Source organism: Psittacula echo, assembly GCF_963264785.1.
Source record: "Psittacula echo genome assembly, chromosome: 6".
NCBI classification, from domain to species: Eukaryota; Metazoa; Chordata; class Aves; order Psittaciformes; family Psittacidae; genus Psittacula; species Psittacula echo.
Genome location: NC_137743.1, coordinates 77,533,844 through 77,554,767, shown reverse-complemented (window position 1 = coordinate 77,554,767; position 20,924 = coordinate 77,533,844). Strand labels below are relative to the sequence as shown.

Genomic DNA, 20,924 nt, shown 5'->3' with positions numbered 1-20,924 from the left:
GAGGTGATGTAGGAAATGCCTCCTGTAGGGCCCCAGGAACTGTTACGGTGTTGGCTCTGCTGCAGAATGCTGTGACGAAATCTTCGCTAAGGTGATGATGACATTTTGGGCATTCACTGGTGGTTTCAGTGTATGTTACATGAAATAAAACCAGACAAGGAAGATTAATGAAAGATTAGCAAATAACAGAAGCAAAAGTGTGCAAGTGCTGTAAAAACATGGTTTTCACCCTGAAGAGTATAGGTTAGTCTTGGCTGCAGGATGGCAGGAGCCTCTCTTCCCTGCCTTCATCCCCATTTTATTCATGCAGAATAGTGAAACATTTCTGAATGAGTACTCTTGCTAGTGTTTTCCCTCATGGGTTCTTGGCATAGATGCTATCCAGTCTCCAACTACTGTTTGCTTATGATAACAAGGTTTTATCTTTTGAGAAGTGAGCAAGTACTGACATTCTGGAGTATTTAAATGCTGTCTTAGTCAAAGTGTCTGCTTTGGATTGACTTCCTCATCACTTACTTTATTGGTTTTCTCTATAATTTCATCCTGTGTAGGAATTTTATTTGTATGAAAACATCCCAATGTAGTCAGAGGGGCGAATGGCTGAGATGATTAATCTGCTTCTTCAATAACAACATTAGAGTCTGTCATAATGATCTCGAGGTTAGCAGCAATATTCACTGAGCTGCGGAGATTTCTGTGCCCTCAAGAAACTCGGAAGAGAAACCTCATAACCTGTACACATGCATCCCCTTTAAGTACTCGTTTCAACTTGCTGTGTGGGTGTCTCTCTGGAAAATGATCTGCCCTTACTTCAGGGCTCAGATCTAAAGCAGGCTACAGTGTGATTAAGGGCTTGATTGTGGCCGGCGCGAGTTACCTGTAGCTTGTTCAGACTGCTGCTGTTTGCACAGGGACTTGCAGGATCAAGCCCATGTTGAAGAATAATTTAGCAGAACATAGATTACCCGTGCCATGATTGTTTGCTTTGGGATATAGATACACGCTTCTGCCTTTGTGTTACCTGTTTGAGCTTTATTTCTTGTGTCATTATGTTAGCCATCAATGCATTTAGTAGAGGACTAAGACACACTAATGCTGAATTTTGTCCCCTCTAGCAGTAAGATGGTTTTGCTTGAACAGTGGATGCCGTTGCCTCAGTTTCTTCTTTTCCTTGATTTATTTCTTTCTTTTATCTGTTCTTTCCTTCCGAATTTCAGGAACTCATCCAGTGCTCTTCTATGTAGTGTTCTTTACAGTCTTTACTGTCTTGTGCAGGTTTTACAAGGCTGTCTGTCATGATTAATAACTGCATTAAGCACATACAATAGCTTACCAGGATTTGGGTTATTTTTATTGCAACATACAGACTTTGCCCACTTTATTTCTGGGGCTTAAATGCTATGTCCAGGAGGGTGGTCTTGAGCTAGAGAGTTTTAATCATCATGGGGAACAGGCTGTGTTTGTTCAGACATTGAGTATTATATTTCTTCGCATGATTAGAAAGAACTCCATCCAAACTAGAGTGAAAAGTAGTATCAAGGAGAAGGAGAGGTTGCTCCATATACATATATCTGGAGAGAGAAAGACTGCTTATGAGAGTCTGGTTTGTATTTTCAGTTTACTGCAGACTAGGTTTTGGAAAAATAGCATTTTCCACTTCACTTACAGTGAGGGGGCTGGAAACACGCTTTCTTGTCTGTACAACTCACTGATTACTGTGGCCTCTTTAGAGCTGATCAGGAACTTTGCAGAGATGCTGTATTTGCTGGAAAACACGAATGAGAGAAGACAAAAGCGTGGAAGTTTCTTTTGCTGACTAAGGATTAGTGTTGTGATGCTGTGTTAATCCAGCCTTTACTGGATATGGGAAAATCCACACAGAGACTCCTGTTTGAGGAAACTTTGTTAGTTCCTGTTGCTTCCACTTGATCATTACTCTTTGGGATTCTGGGCTTGTGTTGTGCCTGCATAGTTGCTTGCAGATGGTACCCAGAAGCTCTGCTTGTGCTTCCAGCTCACTGAAGCACAAGGAGCATTAGCCCAGCATTGGCTCAAGGCAAAGTGCAGCTGCACAGCTTGGATCACAGGTAGAGTCTATTTTGTATGTGCTGTCATGAATCAGTGCAGGCAAACCCTGAAGTATGGCAGGAAGAAATCATAGAATCACAGAATAGTTAGGGTTGGAAAGGACCTTAAGATCACGTGATTCCAACCCACCTGCCATGGGCAGGGACACCCCACACTAAACCATGTCACCCAAGGCTCTGTCCAACCTGGCCTTGAACACCGCCAGGGATGGAGCATTCACAACTTCCCTGGGCAACCCATTCCAGTGCCTCACCACCCTCTCAGTAAAGAATTTCTTCCTTATATCCAATCTAAACTTCCCCTGTTTCAGTTGGAACCCGTTACCCCTTGTCCTGTCACTACAGTCCCTGATGAAGAGTCCCTCCCCAGCATCCTTGTAGGCCCCCTTCAGACACTGGAAGCTGCTCTGAGGTCTCCACGCAGCCTTCTCTTCTCCAGGCTCAACAGCCTCAACTTTCTCAGCCTGTCTTCACCTCCTTTGACCTGCTGGTCACGCTCCTCTTGATGCAGCCCAGGATACGGTTGCTTTCTGGGCTGCGAGCGCACACTGCAGCCGGCTCATGTTCATTTTCTCATTGACCAACACCCCCAAGTCCTTCTCTGCAGGGCTGCTCTGAATCTCTTCTCTGCCCAACCTGTAGCTGTGCCTGGGATTGCTCCGACCCAGGTGTAGGACCTTGCACTTGGCATGGTTAAACTTCATCAGGTTGGCATCAGCCCACCTCACAAGCATGTCGAGGTCCCTCTGGATGGCATCCCTTCCCTCCGGCGTATCAACCGAACCACACAGCTTGGTGTCATCGGCAAACTTGCTGAGGGCGCACTCAATCCCACTGTCCATGTCACCGACAAAGATGTTGAACAAGACCGGTCCCAACACCGATCCCTGAGGGACACCACTCGTTACCGGTCTCCAGCCGAACATCGAGCCATTGACCACAACTCTTTGCGTGCGGCCATCCAGCCAGTTCTTTATCCACCGAGTGGTCCACCCATCAAATTGATGTCTCTCCAGTTTGAAATCTTTGTTTGTTTGTCTTTTTCAAGTACCCAGCCCATCCCTCTCTACCTACATTGATATACACAGTAATGCAGTAAATCAAAGCCTCAGAAATAGTAACGGTCTAAGGTGGCTTTACTTTTAGTCTTGATGTTCCTCTTTTCTTTATTCTTTTTAAACATAGCATCTTGCAACTTCACGAGTGTTGCCAACCTGAAAAATACACAGTGGACCAGAAGCAGGGTGCATTTAGCTGTTTTATTGTGGCCAACCACAGTGAAAACCAAATTTGAGCACAGAGCAAGATTGTTCAAATAATAGATGATATTTTACTAAGGTGCTGATCTAGTTGCTTCTGTTTATTAAAATGAGAGATTTCATTACAAAGTAACTTTGCAGGGTTAAATTTACCCAGTTCTGTTTGAGTTTGGAATGGTTCAGAAAACCAAGAACATGTAAGTACAGGCTTCCTCTGTGTCTGCCATTTCCTTGGCCTCGGCTATTCTGAGCATGCAACAGCACATGTTCTTATGAGCTGACAGGATCCAGAACCCCAGTACTTCAGGCAAACACAAACGAAAATGAGTATTAGAAATATAATTTTGCATATGTCACATTAGAAACACCCACAAAACCAAAACACAGCTCCCCCCAGCAATGAAAACAGTGCTGCCCAAGCCATGGTTCTGTATTTGTGCCAATAAAAGCTAGTCACACTTCTCTTTGATCTTACTTTAATGTCTCTCATTTCAATGAATTGTTTTAGTGGCATGATGTAAAACTCTTAAAAGTCGTAGGAACCTTGTACATTTGAGCATAAGCAATACCAAGGAAACATGCATTATACATGCTGGAGTATTAAAATTACTCTGTATGAATGAGAGAATCAACATCCACACTAGCAATCTTATTTCACTAGAATTCTTTGTTTCCTATTTCTGTGTTCCAATAAAATGGAGCACAGAAAAAAATAGAATAGGACCAAACCCTCCAAATAATAGGTTTTAAAAACTAATAGGTTGAAAAAAGTAAAATAGGGCAACCTTTTTGGCCTTTGGGAATCGAGCACACTTGCAGGGTACATTAGCAGTTGGGTATTTTAAGGCTGGAGTGACTTGTGTGCAGTAGCAATTTGGTCTGTTACTAGCTACCATGGGTAAGAAGCAGTGAGTTTCTTTTAAATAGAGCTGACAAAAGTGATGTAGTGTGCGCTTCCAGGTTTGCAGCAAATCTGTGTAGATGCTTAATGATTTTAAACTCTGCAGAAGGTTGCTTTTGCTACAAATGCAGAGGAGCTTTTAAAGATGTGGAGCAGGCTGTACAATGACTCCTATGCTGCAGCTTCAACTGATCTCAGTAATGTTCCCTGGCTTCTGCAGCTGCAATATTCTCTCTTCTGGGTCCTTGGGGTATTGCAAGACTAACTTTACCAGAAGGAGAAATAGCTTTATTAATATGCTGTATCCCAGCGTGTGAAATATTCTCCCATAAGCTCTACTTAGTGGTGCTCTAAAAGCTCCCCTTCTTGAGTTGGCCTGTATTGCCTCTTCCTTGTGTATCAGATTTTACCATAGTGCGGGTAAGTCGTGGCTGCGGAGGTGTTTTGGGACCTTTTCCTGCCCTCTCTGCAAGGGTTTTGCAACCTCTCAGCTAAAATGTCCACAGGGGGTTTAGGCATTTTGCCGGTTTCTAGCAATAGCTTTCCCCAGTGCTTGTCTGGGAACAGGCTGCTTGCTGCCTGTAGGTTTCTCCTAAAGCAATGGATGCCTCCTATTGTCTTGCTATTTCAGGCTTCCTCTTAAGCCAGTCTTAAAGCTGCTTGGGTTAGAAAGGCACAGGCGGCTTGGCAAGGCACATACAAGCTTGAAGTAGCAGCAGTATCTTGCCCCAAGAGGTTATGTTGGCTTTGAGTCCTATGGGGAGAAAATCGGGCATCAAAGTGTCCTGATCATTGCATCTCCAACAGTACTTAGAAGTGATGTGTAACAGATATTATCGTCTTTTCCAGTTGAATTGTGATTTGGAATTTTCTTCCTGCTTGGGGTGTTAAACCCTTTGCTGAACAGGAATGAGTTGTATGTGTTGTTTTTGTGGAGAATGCAGAATGTGCTGACATTTGACCTGATAGACATTTCAATGCTCTTTTGCTCAGATGAAATGTTAGCCCATTACAGCGTTGCCCTACTACGTGACAGATGGACTGATAAACAACGAGTGAGAGTACTCTTGGTTTGGGTTCTGGACAAACATGCCAAGGAGGTAGAATTTTCCTTTGTGAGTTATTGCATTAAAGTAGAAATTTGGAGGAAGGAGTATTATCAAGAGTCTCTGGTTAGCAAAACTTGAGGAGACAGCAGATCTTGTCCAAACTTGCATAATCAGACCATGTCAAAGCCAAGAAAGAAACGAATCTCCTGCCTGCATTCTGTGCGTTCATCGTCATGAGGCCATTCCTCTGGGGTTTACTTTTTTTTCCTTAAACAGGGAAAATGAAGGATCTCTTTAGTCTCTGGAGTGCCACAGTATGGTCTCCCACTACTCTTGGCATTTTTCTTTCATCACTGGAATGTTTCTATGCTTGTCCCTTGCTCAAGGATTTAAGCCATTTATGTTGTTTGTTTATAATAGAGTTCTGGTGGGAAGGCAGATGTTATGTGGGAAAGCTATTTTCCGGATCTGTTTATCCCTGTTATGTGGAATCTCACAGACCACCAGTAGCAAGTAGCTATTAAGCATCAGCTTTGAAATATTGGCATTTTTAGAAGAGGAAATGCATTAGTTCTTGTAAGCAGCTTTGCAGCAGAAAACAATGATTGCTTAGCATGGTTTGCCGTAGTGTTTAAAATGGACATGAGTATGTCTTTGTTTCTGTATAGCCATCTGACCTTTTGAAGTATTGGTATTTTAGGAAATGGTCTGTATTTGTTCATGTCTGACAATAAACAGCTGACTTGAATTCCCAAAATACATTGTCTAAGCAATACTTAGCCATGAAGAGATGGTTCTAAATAAATCTCATTTGAATGCCTGTATTCAAAATTAAAAATCAAAGATTTGGCTTTCACTCATCTTTCTCTACCTTGGCATCTTGGGGTACTTTAGGGAACTTAGCAACTGCATTGTATGCTGTTACGGTGGCAGACGAGCTGAAAAGGGCAAGTCTTCAAGTTTCAAAGAATTTCTGTTTCAAAATACAATCCTAAAGATCTGGTCTTTGTCTCTCTTCTGCTGATTCTTTCCAGCATGGATTTCACGACAGGCTGAATTCACAAGTTGTAAGGATTTAGGAGGAAACAAATCAACATATTAATGTTTTATCAGGAAAGAGTCCTAAGTGGGGTATCCATGCACTTGTGAAGGCTAGAAAGCCTCTTACTCTTGACTGTTACCCTTGACTATCTGTTACTCTTAGCAAGAATCTGTAGACTTGCAAGTGGCCAAAGCTGCATGTGTTAAAGAGAGCAAAGTAGATTCTGTACAAAGGCAGTTTTTGCATTTGCTTCTTGTTCAGCCAAAGACATTAGACATAGATGGAAAACATCTTCCTCCTTAGGGGGAGGATGAACACAAAACTAGGACAATTTTTTTTTATCAGTAGTTGAAGAAAATATATATACATAATCATACACTGTGGCATGTGTTTGAAATTAGCAGAAATCTGAATTATTTAGGGATTGTTCTCAACAGTCAGTATCTGAATGCATTTAGGGGCATTTTTATCCTGTTGCAGTGCGAGGCAGATTGGAGTTGTGCTGCTTTGAGTTGTAGCCTGGCTGCCAAGATGGGAGACAACTTCAGGCTTGCTCCAGGTCATCGGGCTCTGCGTGGGCTTTTGGGGTGAAACCAGGCTGTTTTTAGGGTATCTGTTCTGTTCTGGGCTCAGATGCATGGGGTGAAATGTTCTGCAGAAGTTTTCTGGCCAGTTCTGAAGGAGGGGGGGGAAGGTGTATGTTTAGGGATGGTGAGTTTTGAGGCCAATTAGTGAAGTATTGTGTTTCATCATAGCAGCAGTTGTGCAATGAATTGTCTGCAGAGACTGCTTCTGTTTCATCCAGTGGGTAGTAAACACTACAAGGGTTAACTACAAGAGTCTCTGGAAGCCTCATGCTACGTATTTTATCACTGCAGACTAGTTTGCTCAACTCTGTTTTAAACAGGACAGAAAACGCCATGGGGGTTCACAGCTTGCCTGTGCATATGCATGCTATAGAAAATAGGAAATCTTGCCCTCCTAGCTTCCTGCTTAGGACCAGATTTAGTTAGCGTTTAGCAGAGAATTGTTTTAGGCAGGAAAGTTAAACAGGGGAGGGTTGCAGCAATTAATATTGACTGCAGCTGTGGAGGTAATTCAGTGCTCTGCTGAACCTGTTGGTGAGTAGCTTGCACTCCTCATGCCTCTGCTCCCCTTTCAAAATGCATATTACAGCACATATTACTTCTGTGACAAAAGTTGTGGAGAGAAATCCAAATAATGATTGCAAGGTGTCACTGCAAAGAATCATGTATATAAAAAACACTGCTTTACTTCTGTAGCTACTAGCAAATGTAATCCAAATAACGGGAACCTTTGGCTTTTGTGTACAGCCCTTACACCTCCCAAGATGCCCCTGGTTACTGGAAAATTGTATTTCGCCACCTGTTATTTGTTTCTTTCCTGGTTGTGGAAAGAGATACCGAACACTTGGGTTTAATTAATCTTTGATCTGTACCTGCAGGCAGGGTGGAATGGGGGTCTGGCATTTTAAGCCACTCTGGTATATTCGAATGCAGCCTTTGCAGCTGGGGCGAGGTGTAGGAAGCTGCAGGGCACCTCCCAGTAGGCTTGATGAGGGCAGGTAAATTGTGTCATGTGCTGACATGGTAATCATGGTGTACGGTATCAGTCTTCATTCGGCTCAGCAGTGAGTGGGACCTTACAGAGTAAAACAATGCGTTACTCCGTCTGCTTTCCAAGTGCGTGTAGAGTCTGGAAATGAAAATCATGCTTCGTGTCTGCTAAGGAACTACAGCAGGACTTTGACTGACTTGAATCCTAACAATAAATGCCTTTGACAGAAACCTGTCAGAGGATATTAGCCTTCAGGTTTCCTCTCTGTGAAGCTCTTCTGTGCCTGAGGCTTTGAAGAGATAGAGTGAAGCTCCTCCTTGGATGAGGGAGTGCAGTCCAACCCTGGCCTTGCTTTACATGGTTTTGTATGAGTGCCTGAGGGCTGCAGCAAAGCTCCTGTGACATTTGCCATGCAGATGGAGCGGTTCTTCAGGGACATCTGTGTCCTTTTTCCTTTCCCTCTCCCAGCTGAATTTTGTCACGTAAATATGTAAGATTGGGCTTTCTTTTAAAATATGTTCACAAGAGGCTTGCTGTTATGTAGAATAGCTGCTTGGTGATTGTTGAGAGAGACCTAAAAGGTGTTTCTGAGCGTATGTACCTATTTTATTCATTGCTAGAATTAGGGTGTTTGATTTCGCATGAGTGTTAAATGGGACAATAATATATAAGCCGCAAAAGTATGTTAAAAGTAAAATCCATGATAACTTTCCTGTTTTCCTTCAACAGACTTACATTGGTAGCGTGGTGATATCAATAAACCCCTACAGATCTCTACCCATTTATACTCCTGAGAAAGTGGAAGAATACAGAAACCGAAACTTTTATGAACTCAGTCCTCACATGTAAGTACAATGAAGAAGTTTTAGTTTTCATTCTGTCCTGCAACAGATGGTGCCAGCTGTCTGTCTCCTCTAAAGGTCTGTGTTGATTAGAGCAAACGAAGCAAACATCACCCTGCCACTCCCCCAAAATGAGTTTTTATTAGTTCATCCTTATTTTAAAGAGAAGTCAAGATGAGCTGCTCTTTCTGTTTCATCTATTAAGATCCTGGTATATGCATTTCGGAACGTTTTCCTCTAATTGTTAGCAGTAGCCTTTATTACTGCATTGTAAAGTAGTCTGCTTTCAGGGAAATCTGTTTCTTACAAAGTCCAGATTGCCTTGTGAAGGCCTCCAAGTGTCAAATATGTTTGAGTCATTTAGTGTTACTTTTGATATCTGAAACTCTAAATTTCTCTCTGCACAATGCAAAAAATGAAAAAGCCCTTGTGATGAATGCAGAAACAGATTGGATGTGTCTGAATGGTAACTGTAGGGAAATAAAAGCTTGGTCTCCTCTGTGGTGGGTGGAAATGAGCCCATTCTAAGAGGTCAGCCAAAGTGTCATGAATATATAATGCAAATTTTAAGGCTAAAATATGCAGCATATATACAGACATACAATATTGCAAAGTACGATTTGCATATGATACAAATTTTAAGTTGAAATTTAGAAATAGAAGACTGGGAAGTAGGTCTAAGCTCTTATTCTGACTTTCATTCACCTTCTGCAATTCCTCTACAGGGGTGCATATTGTAGAGAAGTCGGAGGCCTTTTCTTGTGGTTATAGAGAACAGACATGACCCATATAATGTAATATATTTGGTTGTAATTGTTGAGAGTAATGGAATGTTGTTAAGTCCTGTCCATAATAGGACAAGACTCTGATCATGGGTATGGGTGGTATGGCTGAAAATGAGGTACTGGTCTTCAAGGTCTGTATGTTGCAGTAATGGTTTTATCTTGTTCAACATCATAGTGATGAGATTAAAGCCAGCTGTTTCTCTCCTTGTCGTGACACTAGGATAAAGAAGTGTTTCCAGTGTGTTGGGAGGTTGCCACCTGACTTTTCAGTCACATATTTAGGAGATTGACTTGAGTGATCAGTGATAGGATAAGTGCCTAAACATGGCCATACATTTATGCATCTTCCTTCAGCGTTAGCTTTTATGTTAAAAGCAAACTATGAACGGAAAGAGTTCTGGAAGTTATTCTGTTCTGATTAACATTTTGCCTTCACACTTCATCTGTAACTTATCTAGATACATTGGCTAAAATGCAAAGAGCAAAATCGTCAGATCAAAAAACTTTCAAGTAGGTCTTGGCCCTCTTGGATCTGAACTCTGGCTATGTTCAGGTTTTCTTCCTTTATGCTTTTGTTCAGCAAGCACAATTGCTTGCTAAATTAACACAGTTGCTTGCTAAAAGAACTTTCTGCTCTGCTAACTTTGTTCAGCTGCATAAAATTTGTTGTCATATGATGGAGGATTTTAAAAAGAAAATCTGAGAGTTAGTTTGACATTCTGAAAGTCAGTGCTATGTACTTGGTGTCCTGGCTTCAGCAGTAGTGGTCAGTTTTCCCCTTAGTAGCTGTTGCAGCACTGTGCTTTTGACTTTCAGCCTAGGAACAAAGCTGATAACACCGATGTTTTTAATTGTTGCTAAGTGGTGTTTACCAAGGACTTTGTGAGTCTCATGCTCTGCCAGGGAGGAGGGGAAGCTGGGAGCAAGCAGAGACAGGACACCTGACCCAAACTAGCCAAAGAGGTATTCCATACCACAGCACGTCATGCCCACTACATAAACTGGGGGCAGTTACCCGGAAGGGTTAGATCACTGCTCAGGTTGGGCTGGGTATCGGTCAGCGGGTGGTGAGCGGTTGTATTCTCTTCCCTTGTTATTTCCCTTATCATTATTATTATTGGTGGTAGCAGCAGTGATTTGTGTTATACCTTAGCTACTGGACTGCTCTAATCTCAACCCGTGGGAGTTACATTCTTTCGATTCTCCTCCCCATCCCTCCAGGAGCGGGGGTGAGGAAGAAGGGGGAGTGAGCAAGCGGCTGCGTGATTCTGAGTTACAGGCTTAAACCACGACACTTGGTTACATGTTGAATCAAGTACATAATAATATATTGACCTCCACATTTTTCTTCCTCTGTTGAGGGATGGTCTTCCAGAATAAAAATGCTCAACAGTCATTCTTGTATGTATTTTGAGAGTCTTAGCTTGGTATAAAAATGTTTCATAAACTTCATACATCGCTATTGACAATAATTGTATGGTCAGGCTGCTGTCTCAAAGCAAGAACTTCTGGAGTCCAAAAACACTAGAAAACCACTTTAAGAGCAGTAGATGGGAGTGAGAAAATGTTGACTTTTAAACTTATGTCAGGTCATCTCGACTGTGTGATGGATTTCGCTTGCAAGTTTGGATAGAGTGCCAAGTCATTGAAAGTGTAAGACTAATTTGTCATGAACAGATAGGATCTCTCCACCAATTTTCTTCATTTGATCTAGCTGCTGTATGAAAATTTTGTCTTCTGACACCTGCTAAGTAGACAAAACATCTTTAAACATACAGGATTAGGAAATAGTGTTTCTTATGGTTTCTTTTACACAGTGTTTTCTTCTCAGACTGTAGAAGTATAAAATGATCCTTTATGATCACCTTGCTTCCCTTCCCCCTTGTCTGTAGATTCTTACGAGAACTGCAGAATCAAGAGCACAAAATGACTACTTTGTGCTAAAATTGGTAAACTTTCACCATCTTTAAAAGATACTTTTTAAATACTGTAGGTATATGAAATAAGTGCAGTGTAGGCTGCCTTATGCCATCTCTGACAAGCCTAAACAACTTTTCATCCCTTTTAATGTATAGTGCCTTGGACTGTAGCGTAAGGATTCATGCCAGTCCAGTTGTTCACTCTGTGAACATAGAGGTGGTACTTGAATGCTAGTCAATAGACCATGAGGTGGGCTTACAGGGTGTCCATATAGTCCTGCTGCAGCCAAGCCTGGGCTGTTCACCAGTGGGGCACTTACTTACCATGCTGGTCAGTGCAGGCCAAGGACTGGGTTTGAGACAGAGCTGGCATCATTGCAGCCTTGGAGCTTGCAGCTAATTCCAGGGTTGACTGATTGGGCAGTAGCAGGCTACAGTTAAAAACAGGGTTCAGGCATATCTGGGGAGGTTGCTACACTTCCATAGAGACCTTGCAATCCTCAAGGTGGTTTTTTTAGCTGCTCAGGAACTTTAATGAAGAGCTACAGAGACACAAATTGCAATTTGTGGTATTTCTTGTGACGTGGGGGTAAAAAACCAACATTGATTTGTGGAGATGTACATACTGATTTTTCTTTGATGTGTAAATCTCCACTGAGCCCTGGCCTCTTCAGAAGAATTGATTGTGGGTAAGCTCGCTGTATCATTTAAGTGGGCTTCCGGAAAAGACTTTTGGTTCCTATTGTGTCCTCCTGAGCAAAGCAAAACTCTTGACCGTTTATAAGGAAACTAATGCATATGACCCAGAAATAAAATGATATATAGCGCGTTTCGTACTTCAGCATCTCCTTTCTACAAATAATCAATCTAATTTTCTTACCAGTGTTAGCTAGAAAAATGCAAACAATTTATTACAAGAGAATTCTAGCAGTGGTTTGGTTTGAGATTCCTATAGAAACCAGGTCTGTATGGCATCAAGTCTTCCATCAGAAATAAACATGCTGTCACCTGTTGGCACGATTGCTCATATTCTCCAAGGTCTGTGATTTTGGAGAGAATTCAGGTTTGGGAATCACAGGTTTTAAGTGTCAGCATCTCTAGATGAGACAGCTATGGGATATTCCCAGAGCTCTGGCTCTATGTGGGAGCTCCTGGGAAACCAAGGAATCTAAGTTATGTTTTGATTATTTACCAGCAGTGTTGTATGACCTTCTGTCTCTGCTTGAGGTGCATGCAGGGGTTTCAGTGTGAGGGATTGGTGTAGGGAGGATATGCCTGAGAATACCAACTGTCCCAGTAAAATAGTGGGCTTGGTGAGCAAATGAAAACAGAAAGAAAAAGAGAAGTGTATAATGACATGAAGGAATTCCGTACCTTAAGACATTTTTCCCATAGATCGTCACCGAAGGAAACATACCTACGGGAATGAAAAATCTGTCCATGAGTTTTCTTAGGTGTAATCTGAAAGAGGAGGGGAGTGAACACGGAGTCATCTGCTCTGTGTTTCCTCAAGAGCGTCTGTGAGAGTGACTGACGCTTTCAGTGACGCCAGTTAATTCTTAATTGCGGGGTTTGAGCAGGGCTGGGTTTTAGTTAGTTTTTGTTATTGTAATGATCTTTGAAGACTGGAGTAAGGCCATGGGCACACACTGCATGGGCAGCCAAACTGAATTGCTGTGAGAACGTTTCTGTTCAGGTGATTCGGGATCCTGTTATACCTGATAAAATTATATATAGTGTTATACTTGATCAAAGGGATTTTGTTCTAATAGTTCATTCCTGTCTAAATGCACCACTGTTGTTGTGACATCAGGTAATAAAGTGTTACTTCTCTAGGTCTCCTGGAATGCTTGTTTTCATAGTCTCTGGCTATTTTCATAGCTGTAATAGGAAGTTTACCAAGCTCTTTAATTATTGTTTGAAAACATTTTGTTAATCTTGCTGGCTTTGTCTTTATCTGCAAGGCAGGATCAAACTTGTCCCTGACTTCACAGGGCAGAGTATGACATTTCAGTGTTCAAACAGTTTGCTGCTTGATTTGTGCTGTCCTTACACTTCTGTTCTGCTCTTTCAGTTGATGTAATTACTCTTTCAGTTGGTGTAATTGCTACTTTGCTTACCTTGTTGGGTGAGCTAGACATGAGAGAGAACCAGGCTGTCTATCTTGCTAATTTACACTGACTTCCACCAGTGACAAAGGCAACTGTTGGCATCTTTGAAGGGAAGCCAATAGGCAATAAATCACTTATCATACCATTTATTTGTAACCATCATGCCCCATCACTTTCCTACTAGCTACAGATTTGCTCTAAGGGATTGCAGAGTAAGTGCTTTCTTGCATTTCCTATCTTAGCATCAGCTCTTTGCTCCTGTCAGCTTTCTGTCTCTGGCAGGTAGGGTGTTTTTCTGCTCCCCTTTATGTTCTGAAAAGCCTTTACCTGCTCACATCAGAAGAATCACAGGTTATTTTAAGTGGAGGGGCAAAAATAGAACGTAGCAACTGTCCTGCTAACAGCAAGCTACAAGCAAATAAGAGTTCGGAGTCAGTGTGTGGTTTTCAGCTATGCACTGAAGCATTTATGGTGAATAACTGGGACAGCAGGCAAATAGCTGAAGACAGGCAAATAGCTCTTATCAAACATGTATTTAATTCCACTTACGTAATGTTGCTGTATATTTTGTTTACTTGTTACTATTTTTGGATTAAAAGCTTTCAAATTCATACAATTGAAACTTTTGCAGGTCACTGATGAAAACCAGCTTGCCTTTACATAGGATACAAAGACATCAACCTGATGTCTATTGCAGTGCAAGAATGAGGAGCTTACTAATGTCTCCCATTTCAGTGTTCATCAGATTAGTAATTATTGGGACAAGTCGTCACCCTGCAGGTATCTGCAATTACTCTGACAACAGATACAATTTGCTGTTTCCTTGACAAGTTTTGAGCCGGTGTAAGCAGTGAATACAGAAGTTACATTTTTGCTTCTGGCTTTTTTTTGCTGGTATTCCAGGATTGCATGTCTTTGGAAACACCGAGGTTACAGTAGCTCTTTTTCCTCCTTGATTTAAAGCAAATATTCTTGTCTGAAGGGCATGATAAAGCCCCAGCTGTGAAGGATAGGTTTTGCCTATATGTAAAACTAAACTTTTCCCTATAGGTAGCAGAGTTTTAACATACACAGTAGCTATCATTGTTGAAGAAGGGGATGGTGGGGTGAGAGCCTGTGCTATAGTTTAGTGTCCTTTATTGTTCTAGTATTTTTTTTTAACATTTCCTTTCCAGCTTGCCCTTTTCTTATCTTCATTTGCTTTAATTTTGGTTTGGGCTTTTTTGGAGGGGTTAATTTGTTTATTTATTTGTTGTTGTTATTATTATTTAATTTTTATTTTAATTTTTAAATCCCCACCATGGCTTTGTTCACCTCACAGCAATTATTAGCAATTATCATTTCTAATAGCTCCTGACTCCTTCACAGGCTCAGTCTTTGAACTTGCTCGTGTGGCTTAGCAGGGTGCCTCTTTCAGAGATTCATAGCTGAGGGAAAATGATCACTTCAATGGTTAGTTGGCAGAATTAACCGCTGGGCAGGGAGGGAACATCCACGGCTGACAGAAATCATAAATAGCAATTAGGAAGGACTGCCAGGACCTAATTGTTAAACCCATGCTAGGAACGAGTTGAAAAAAGAAGGCGTAAAAAAAACCCTACAGAGAATATTGGAGTCTTATTTTGGAAGGAGTCAAACTTATTACTTGCTTAACCTCTATAGAGAGGCAGTACTGGATATGGTGTATCCATGGATATAAATCCCTCAAGTGTATAGATGAAAAGGGGATGAAGCATCACACTTCCTTCACGAGTCAGAAGGACTTCATGCCTGAGAAAAGCCTCTTCTATTGCAGGCTGCTGGCACACCACCCATGGGACACACAGGTTCCTAAACTTTATACTTGGTAGGAGATTTCAGAAGTCCTTCTGAGAAGACAGTTTTGAGGAAAGCAGCTGTGATGTGGCCATATTGGAATGGCTGTTTGATTCCCTGAAGAATGCTTTGGAAGTGATGGCTGAACTGGAAGGCTGAGGGTGTAAAGCAAGGTTTCTCTCACATACAACAATGAATTTAGCTTTTTCCTGTAATCTGAGCAGGGCTGTTTTAATTGGTTTGGATAGCACATGGTGCAGCCACCTCTCTCACCTCGGTGCTTCAGAGGTGAGTATAGTCTTATTGACAAGAGCAGTAGTTGCTTGTTTGCTGCTGGTATTAGATTGCATGAAATTTTGTAATAATGGATAATAATACAGGAACTGATTTATAGCAGGATGTGCAGTTGTAAAGAGGCTCAAAAAATGCAAGCAACACCCAAGAAATATAAGCAGCCTGGAAAAGCAGTGTATAGATGAATGTTGTGCTTTATTTTAGCTTCTGAATGGTCTGGAGTGACATTTAGATGGGATTCCAAAGTTCGCTGGAATGAGCCTTTCCACTGGTCCTCTAGTGCTGCCTCAATTAAGAAATGAAAAGGCCCTTCAAATTCTTTTTATATGGCACTGGTGCTGCCATTCTTCTGTAAGTGTCCAGGACACGGGATTTCCAGTGTGCAAACATACGATGCTGGGTGTAGCTGCAGAGCTTTAGCACAGGTAGGGTGGAGTGGCCAGAGCTGCCTGCACCCAGGCTCACCCAGACACCAGACAGTCTGGTGCTGTGGAGTCTAGGTGGATTTTTATGTTGTTGAGGCATTTAAACACTCCCTAAGCTAAGGAGTGTATATAGACTACACAGAATAGAAAAAGCATCAAGGCAAAACTGTCATAGAATCATGGAATAGTTAGGGATGGAAAGGATCATCTAGTTCCAACACTCCTGCCATGGGCAGGGATGCCTCACACGAGATTATATTGCCCAGGCTCCATCCAGCCTGGCCTTGAACACTGCCAAGGCTGTCCTCCCAAGTACCCCAGGAGGCAGAAAGGACTCTGCCTCTGGTCTCACGCTCCAGCATCTTTTGGTCCCTCAGAAGCCACAGCAGCATACGTTGCCCTGACAAGGTTACCCAAAAGCACCAGTTCCCCTGGCTCACAAACAGTGTCGGTCTCACAGCCATACCAGTTGGCAGTACTGGCAGCCCTGCTGCCAGAGGCCCCCCTCTCTGGGCAGGACCCACCTGGCTCCGGTGGCTCCTCCATCAGTTTCTCATTTGGAGAGCTTTGTGTGGTCCTGGCCAACACTCACGTGTCCAGCGGGCTTCTTGAAGAAGCTTGCAAAAATGCAAGAATCGGGTACCTTTAAAACAAGGCAAGTTTGTAAGGGACCCACTTAACTCCAGATCTATTCCAGATGCTTCTGTAACTTTATAATTGTCGTCATGGTGTATGAAGGAAAATAATGTTGGGGCATCCTTCATGAATTAACTGCTGGCTTGGAGCCTCCACAAAATAACTTTGTTTTCAGAACTGTTTTCAAATATTTACTCATACCTCTGTATACACAGCATACTTTCACATTTGACTTCAGTCATGTTGGGGATCGAGAGTCAAATGTTTTTAGTTATCTGTGATGATCTCTCTTCGTTGGGGTTTTTTTTTTTGCATGTCAGTGTATTTGGTATAGTCTGTGTTTATTTGTAAGTGTAAAAAAGTTCAGGATTTGGCTAGATTGGTAGAACAAAGATAATTAGAAAAAAAAAAAGGAAAGAATAAAAAGCCTTAATGTATGTTGGATAGCTGGAGATGTGTGTTAATGCGCCAGTAGTCTAAACTAATGGTGACTTCTTTGCCAGATCCCATTTCTCTCATTTTCCTGGAACTAGAGTGTTCTGGCCTGTGTTCACATGCCATTGGTATTTTTAGGACATAAAATGCTGAGATTCTTTAAAAATTAATTGGCATTTTCACCTGAAGTAGGATCCCTCTAATACACAAAAGGCTTGGGAATCCACTCGGGATGACTGAATTAAGCGGGCACTTAAAAGAAAGGATCTGCAGTAATTGTTCAGTTTTATAGGGCATTTCTCCATATTGGGCAGACAAAGAACTGTTCTTTGTCTCTTCTCAACCTTTCAAACAGTTCTCCTTCCAGCTCTACATTTGTACGTCTGGGCTAGAACTCAGACTAGCCTTTTTTGTGTTCTTAACAAAATGGAGTTCTGATTAGAAAGTTGACTGATGTTATGATAGGACGTGGAAATAAAAGCGTTTTTGAGTGCTTTATGCAGCCTTAAATGTAACCTGATTTTTAAAAAAGGATCCAACAGCTTCATTTTTCTTTTCATTAGGATTTTGGGACTTTTTACATGCTGGAAAGAATGAGAAGTACTTATAAAGGAGGCACTGCTGTGTTTTAATTTTTAAATGCAGACTGGAAAAATGAGAGCAGGTAGAAGCCCTGTCAGAAATGAGAGAAATCCGATTTCATATTTTCATTATGCCTTTCCTGAATGGGCAGCATGGTACTCCCTTAAGATCTGGGATTTCAAATTGCAATTAAGAACATCTGTTGTCCTTTCATTGGAAGTGTCTCATTGTGTTTAATGGTTGTCTTTTCTTCTTTTTTTTTTTCCCCCTTAGCAGTTTATAACACACCAGGAAATGCCCATCTGCTACGCTAGGAGCCTTTGTCATGATTTTAGATGCAGCATAAACAAGACTCAAAGACACTTCAGTAAAATTCCAGCTCTTATACCACCTTTAGACATAGAACATTTTTGATTCAGTCTCTTCTTATTGGCAACTTCATGGAAAAGGCTCTGATTTCTTCAACTCTGGGTACATCATAGTTAATGTAGTTTGGGTTATTAAAGATAAACTTTTTCATGTTATGAATCAGGAAATACACAGTCTTAATATTTACTGTCTAGCACACTGAATAATCTTTTACTTATGTTTTGAATAGATAAGAGAGCTGGGACTGGGCTTTACAAACAAAGGTCTGAAGTACAAAGGCAGTTTAATTGTGGTCATTTCAGTAAATTAGTCCAAATTTGCATTTTTCTTGTATACAGCTTCCTTTTTATACACTGCAGAAATGACTTTTAGTTGCTAGATCTTGTAGAGTTCCAACCACAACTGATCATAGTTACTCCAAGATGATTCTTAGTGAGGATGTATCCACAAGGGAAAAAAAAATGTGTGCAGTTGTCATCCTCCTCAAGTACCATCAGACCGACCAAGGACACAGATGAAATACATCATCCCTGGAAATAGTCCATGGGGGCTAAACTGAAACTTAGTGTTTGAGCAGTCTGAAGAAGGCTTTTCATTTCTTGCTTTGACCATTCGTGGAAAGATAATTTTGAACATATATATATATACACACAAATCTCATGCACAAACTTAAGCAAGTGCCTTTTTATAGACTGAATAGACACTTTAGCTTGATGTTGTACCTGAGCTAACAAGCTCTCAGAAGCTCAGATAAGCTTTAGTGCATCCTTTGTGCAGGGGTCCATAGAGGTGTTTTATTTGGAAAAGAGAACTGGGAGGCAAAAAAGAAGCAGCCTTGTCCAACTTAACAAACCAAGTAGTTTTGTTAAGAAGAGGACTTAAGAGTTACTTAACTCCTCTGAGTGAAGTAGCAACATACCTATGTAATTTCATAGTGTTGACATTGCCCATCAGATGTTTTCCAGATAACTGCATTACTTTTATTGTCACTGTTTTTTCTGCTAAACTTGTGGGCAGCTGCATGCTAGCTTTTGAGTTACAGAGCCTAGGTTTCAGATCTGATGATGAGCAACTTGCTTCAGCCTACAAAAGCTGTAAGGATGTGATAATACTTCTGTTTCTTCAGAATTGTAAAGTGACTTTGGTGCAGCGCTTGGCATTTTTTCTGATGGCGAAATGTTGTCTTCCATTGCAGTCTATGACACTAATGCATGACTGCCATTCCTTTACCCATCTCACCAGGCAGAACTATGAAGTCACTCCAAAATATATCTTTTTATGTGGTGTGCCGTAGCTCTTAGGTAGGTGCAGCATTCTGGAGTTTAGTTGTGCTACAGTATGCTGTTGTCCTGTGAGATGAGACCTGTGAAAGCATGTCCCTTTCTGTAGAGTGAGTATGTTAAACTGGACACTTGACTGGTTTTCTTCCCCTGAGTACTAGAACATGTTTAATTACTTTAGAATAAAGGAATAAATTTGTTTGTCATTCCTCAGTTAGCAGAGTAGAGCAAGCTTGTCTGACATTATTTATACTTCTGCAATAAAGTTATTTGCAGAGAGAGAAGTCCCTGCATGAGCACATGGTAGCAATGCATGCTTATTGTCGCAGCCAAAACTTGACTTGCTATATCTCTGCTCCCGCTGCATCAGGCAGAAATAACTCATTTCTGCCTTCTGACTTGAGGGTGATGCTTCTTAGGGCTGCAAATAAAAGCAGGTGTTTCTTTTTGCTAAGCAGCATGGTACACTGCCTATTTGCTAAACGTTTTTTCTCGTGAAGTCCTAAGAGCAGCACTCGCCACTCCTCTGCCTCAGGAAAACCTCACAACCAGCCCAGATCTCTCATGGTTTCATTTGCAAGATCAATTGCAAATTGATCAAAAGCTGTCATTTTTACATGGAGCATCTGTGCTCTGCCCCTGGTTTGAACAAGCTCAAACTATAAGGCCCAAAGATACTTCCTATTTAAAAAATAAATTTAAAAAGAAAAGGAAAAATAAGCAACTAACGGTATATTCCCATCTGTGCAGGAGGAGCCAAGCTATAATGATCACTGTTCCTTTAATAGGGTTATGGAGTCTTTTCTTCTACATATTTCACTTAACCTCTACTTTCGGCCTATTTTTTTTTTTCTGAAATAGCTATGGATAATTATAAGGACCTGTGTTTAGCCACAGTCTGTGTTTTAAAAATGAGGAGTAATTGCTTCTGAGTGTTTTATTTTGGTGGAGTATGTATTATGCTTCATCATTTCAGTCCAGCTGAATTGCACTTTTATTGGGGAGTTTTAGCGTACTATTCACACAGTGCAGGAGCATACTCAAAGTGTGTCTTGTTCTACAGTAAAAGATTTCTTTTATGTAAACTTTGGCCAAAGCTGACATGAGCTGAGCACATGTGTTTGACCAATAAACTTCCCTATTTTTCAGACATATTCTGTATTAGGTACAAAAACAAATTCAATTTTCTGTGCAGTATTGAGAGTCTGGTTATTTCAGCACGGAAGGGGAAGGACTGTTTTCCTCTGTTCCCCCTTTAACTCCCTGTCCAGCCAGCCCTTCATTTCCATATATATGCAACAGCTTAGAGGTGCAATTCAAATCTGCTAGTATGCAGATGAAACAGCGAACTGGGAGTTTAAAGCATTTTGTGCCCTCTAGTTAAACTCTGGTAGAAGCCAAGCACGGCAAATCAGTTTGCACCTCGCTTTCCTTTGTTTCCCGTTCAGCTGTCTGACCCCTTGCTACTCCATTTGAACTGGGGAATGTGCTTTTTAGTGGAATAAATCCTAATTT

The 20,924-nt window shown here is 41.4% G+C and overlaps 1 protein-coding gene across 4 annotated transcripts in view; it reads left to right on the top strand.

Annotated features, from left to right (window-relative positions):
- Positions 1–20,924, top strand: part of MYO1B (myosin IB) — a gene marked incomplete at both ends in the record, with an annotated part of 100,174 nt that overhangs the window by 8,069 nt on the left and 71,181 nt on the right. For all 4 annotated transcript variants that reach the window (XM_080621399.1, XM_080621398.1, XM_080621397.1 and 1 more), the window contains one exon: positions 8,646–8,761. In XM_080621399.1, coding sequence (XP_080477525.1) covers positions 8,646–8,761 — 116 coding nt within the window. The remainder of the gene's footprint in view (positions 1–8,645; positions 8,762–20,924) is intronic.